This window comes from Galeopterus variegatus, unplaced genomic scaffold, assembly GCF_000696425.1.
Source record: "Galeopterus variegatus unplaced genomic scaffold, G_variegatus-3.0.2 Scaffold732, whole genome shotgun sequence".
Lineage (NCBI taxonomy): Eukaryota > Metazoa > Chordata > Mammalia > Dermoptera > Cynocephalidae > Galeopterus > Galeopterus variegatus.
Genome location: NW_007726843.1, coordinates 354,588 through 359,096, shown reverse-complemented (window position 1 = coordinate 359,096; position 4,509 = coordinate 354,588). Strand labels below are relative to the sequence as shown.

The window sequence follows — 4,509 nt, the reverse complement described above, 5'->3', positions numbered from 1 at the left end:
AACAAAGTTGGAGGCATCACACTTCCTGACTTCAAAATATACTATAAAGCTACAGTAACTTCTAGAGGCTTTTTTTTTTTCTCTCCTCCAGGGCTTCCCACAGTGTTCCTGTTAGATTTCTAGATCCATTCTCTTCTCTTTTGCTGCTTTTGGGGGGAGAGAAGGGGCATCTGGCTGTTAAGGGGATCCGGATCCTTGGCCTTCTCTTTTGCTTTTGAGGACTGTGTTTAGAAAGTTTTGGAACAAGTCGTCTTCTGTGTGTGCTGTGGACTCATTGAACTGTGTTGCCCAAAATCTATATATTGGAAGATTAATTCCCACTGCAACTGTTAAGAGTGGAAAATCCTATTATGGTAATTGAAAGGTGGGGTCTTGACTGGGTCACTGTTGCCACAGTCTCCAAAACTGTAAGCAATAAATTTCATTTTCTTACAAATTACCCAGACCCGTGTATTTTGTTACAAGCAACAGAAACGGACTAATACAGTGTGTGTGTGTGTGTGTGTGTGTTTTAAGATTTTTTTCAAATGACCCAAAGATAGTGAGTTTAGGCTGCAAATCAAAGAAAGGGCTAGCTGATGATTAAACTTCTCAGGGGCATTGTTTTTTTCACCTTCGGCTCAGCTCTAAAGTTCACACAGGGTAATATTTTTTGGCAGTCTCCTGCCAAGGTTAGAGAGCAGTGTGCCCATCCTTCACTGACCCAGTAAGTTTTGGCATCTAAGCATTTTGGGGGAGGTTCTCCTACTGTACTCTCCCATTGCATGACCTTGGTCTTTGATTCCTGTTGTCCCATGCCCTAGGAGAACAAAAATCCTGAAATCAAATATCTTCAGAGCAAGATCTGCCTTCAATGATCAGCTTATGTTTCGAGAACTTTGTCTTCAATAAGCCCTTGGCCTGAATATTTCATATTTCCTGCTAGATCATCCATGCTTTTTTGCCCTAGGAGAACAAAAATCCTGAAATCAAATATCTTCAGAGCAAGATCTGCCTTCAACGATCAGCTTATGTTTCGAGAACCTTGTCTTCAATAAGCCCTTGGCCTGAATATTTCATATTTCCTGCTAGATCATCCATGCTTTTAATGACATTTTAAGTGTATTTTATCTAATATTCTTATCTGTTTGCAATGGAAGCTCAGTCCGGAAAACTAGCCAAATAATTTGTCTGGTACTAATGCTTATTTTCACTTAACAGTATATCTAAAGAGTATTCCACATTTTTACATAGGCAGCGTCCTCAGCATTTTTTAGAGCTACAAATGACTCTGATATGGATGGGTATACTATAACTTAATTAAGTGGTCACTGATTTGTATATATCCAACTTGCTTAAAATATTTTACTACTTCAAACAATCATACAAGAATGTTGCATAATGATATAAAATTCAATTCAATTGGATTATACAAAAATATTTTTTGCACCTAATAGAATGGCCTTAAATAAATAAAGCAAAATAATCTTACAAAGAATCATGAATGAAGATACAAAAGTCCTAAACAAAACATTAGCAAAACAAACCTAAGAATTTATAAGAACATTAAAAAAAAAACAAAAAAAAAAAAACACTAAAACTAAATCAGGTTTATCCTAGCAGTGAAAGGTACTTTAATATTAGGCAGTATATAAATGTTATACACAAATTAATTAAAACAGGAAAAATGTATGATCATCTCTATAGATATAGAAAAATCTCTTTATGAAGTTAACATTTATTCCCAATAAAAACCCTTAGTTAACTACAGATTTGTGGTAGACAGAATTTTAAGATAGCTCCCAGGATTCCTGGCCCCCATTGTAATTCTTGGGTGGAACTTTGAGTAGAGAGGATAGAGTCAAGAGCTCAGAGGGTGGAACTGAGAGCCACAAGGATTATCTCCAAGAAAAATCCAACACGTGCCTGGATGAACTTCAAAACTTTTATGGATCAATGACTACTTTTTCCCTTTATTTTTCTCCTTTTGGAACTGAAATGTCCATAGCTTTATCCTATGCCTGTCCTACCATTATGTGGTGGGAGTGTTAGGGGCATATAACCTGTCTCTTCAGTTTCACAAGTTTGCAAGTAGAAATTTTATCCCCAAATGGATTACTTCTAGGAGGCTCATCTGCATCTGATTTAGATGATTTAAATAATGAGGTTTTGGACTTTGCACTAATGAGATTTTTATAGGCTTTAGACTTGAGCTGATGCTGTTATAAGATGAGGGCTTTGGGAACGTTGGGATACTGTGAATGTGTTTTGCATGTGGGATGAACATGACCTTTAAGGGCCAGAGGGTGGGCTGTGGTAGACAGAATTCTAAGATTACCCCAAAGATCTCTGGCCCATAGTGTATACACACCTTCTCCCAGTTATTTAAGCAAGTACTAAACTAGGTGCTGCTGGAAGGGTTTTGCAGATGTCATTATGGCCCCAAATCAATTGACCTTAAATAGGGAATCTATCCACTTGGGACTGATTTAATCATATAAGCCCTTTAAATCTGGGTGTAGAAGTCAGTGAGCAGTTAGAGAGATTCAAAGTGCAAGAGGGATTCAACTTAAGTGAGATGCCCGTTGCTGGCTTTGGAGATGGAAGGGGCCATATAGACTAATTTCGCCTGTTCTTGGACTTCGTAAAAATAGATTCCTGTAGTATATACTCTTTGGTGTCTAGCTTCTTTAACTGAACATGCTTTTGTCAAGATTCATCCAGATTCATCCAGATTGTTGAATATATCAGGGGTTCCTTCCTTTTTATTTCTGAGTAATATGAATTGTATTAATATACCACAGTATGTTCATCCTGCACAAACATTCTGCTATTTTGAATAAAGATGCTATAAATACTTTTGTACAGGTCTTTCTGGAAACATATATTTATATTTCTCTTGGGAAAGTGCCACTCATTGAAAAAGACTTGACTTTCCTCCATTGAATAGCATTAGGATGTTTATTCAAAAACATTTGACCATATATGTGTATTTGTTTCAGGACTCCTTCCTTTCTTTCATTGATGAATTTGTTTGGCTTTACACCTATACTATGCTGATATCTTGATACTACCTCAATAAGTAATTATTTTTTTAATGCAATTTTTCCCTGAAATGTGCACATAAGAGTTTCTCAACCAACGTATTCTTACAAGTTTGAAGAATGTAGCAGTTTCCTGAGAGATGTCTTTGCTGTTATTGAGAAGACTTACTTCCAAGAGTAATCCAGAGTCCCTTTAAAGTAGACGTGAGCAGTACTTGAAACACTGGCTTAATTTTCTGGGGTATTCTAGTTGGGATTATGGATTTAGATAAGTATGGAATTATTACATCAGTCACACATCTTCCTATTGTGTGATGATTTCTCAAGGGCCATTAAGTACAATAAAATTATAAATTAATATCTAAGACTCCAAATTTCTGAGTGGCACTTTCTAAAGTATGTTGTTACCTAGTTGTGTTAACAATTGAGACTTTCTGTTCTACTTCCCAGTTTCAAGTTTTCCTTCCTTTCGGTTTGGATTGTCTCTCCTCCTACTCTCCTGTAATGTTGCAGCAAGGGCCATGGCTACATGTCTGAACCTCACGATGGTCTCCATGGTGAACAGCACAAATCCACAGGGTTTGCCCAATAACTCTTCAAAGAAGCTGCTGGATAACATAAAGGTATATTAAAAATATTATCCTCTGTCATAAGTTTAAAATCCTGTCCTAGCTAGTCTGTGTAAGGTTGAATATTATTGATAAAAAAGTTGAAGTCTTGATCTGCCTTGCCAGTAGTGAACTTAAATAAACATGTCCCATGATTAAAGTATGCCTCAATATTCCTGAAGGGCTGGTTGTGTAAATCCTTCTTTGTGGGAAAGAATAGAGCCCAAGAGATAGGGCGTCTTTAGAATCGAGAAGTTTGGACAAGAGAAAAAAAGTGAAAGCATTTTAAACTAGAAGTGGAAGGTGAAGACACATTGTCTTTTTTTTTTTTTGTCTTTTGTCTTTTTCCGTGTCCGGCAACGGATCGCAACCCTCAGTGTTGCCCCCGTACCGGACCAGGGACCGGCAACGGGACCGCCACCCTCGGCGTTCCTCCCGCGCCTCGCTCAACCAGTGAGCGGGAACCGGTCCGCATGTGGGATCCGAACCCTTGGGCGGGAGTGCCACCGCGCTTCCCAAGCGGCGCACTATCCAGTGCGCCACCGGGCCAGCCCCCACATTGTCTTTTTTATTTAAAGTATTTGAAAATGCAGTATATTTAAATGTTTCATTAATTTTATCACTGGAAGGTAATGAGTTATCTGTCATAAGATGTAGATGCAGGGAAAACGGTAACAAAGGTGGGAAATATATTTTCTCGCTATTCTCTTCTTGTGTTCCATTATGAATATACAAGCATATATGAATATATTTTCTTATTTTCTCCCCTTTTTATGGTAACAAAGGTGGGAAATATATTTTCTCGCTATTCTCTTCCTGTGTTCCATTATGAATATACAAGCATATATGAATATATTTTCTTATTTTCTCCCCTTTTT

General features: G+C 37.6%; 1 protein-coding gene across 1 annotated transcript in view; it reads left to right on the top strand.

Annotated features, from left to right (window-relative positions):
• SLC17A1 (solute carrier family 17 (organic anion transporter), member 1) overlaps positions 1-4,509 on the top strand; it is a 52,472-nt gene that overhangs the window by 23,071 nt on the left and 24,892 nt on the right. Inside the window, exon 2 of the mRNA XM_008571871.1 lies at positions 3,474-3,646. Coding sequence (XP_008570093.1) covers positions 3,474-3,646 — 173 coding nt within the window. The remainder of the gene's footprint in view (positions 1-3,473; positions 3,647-4,509) is intronic.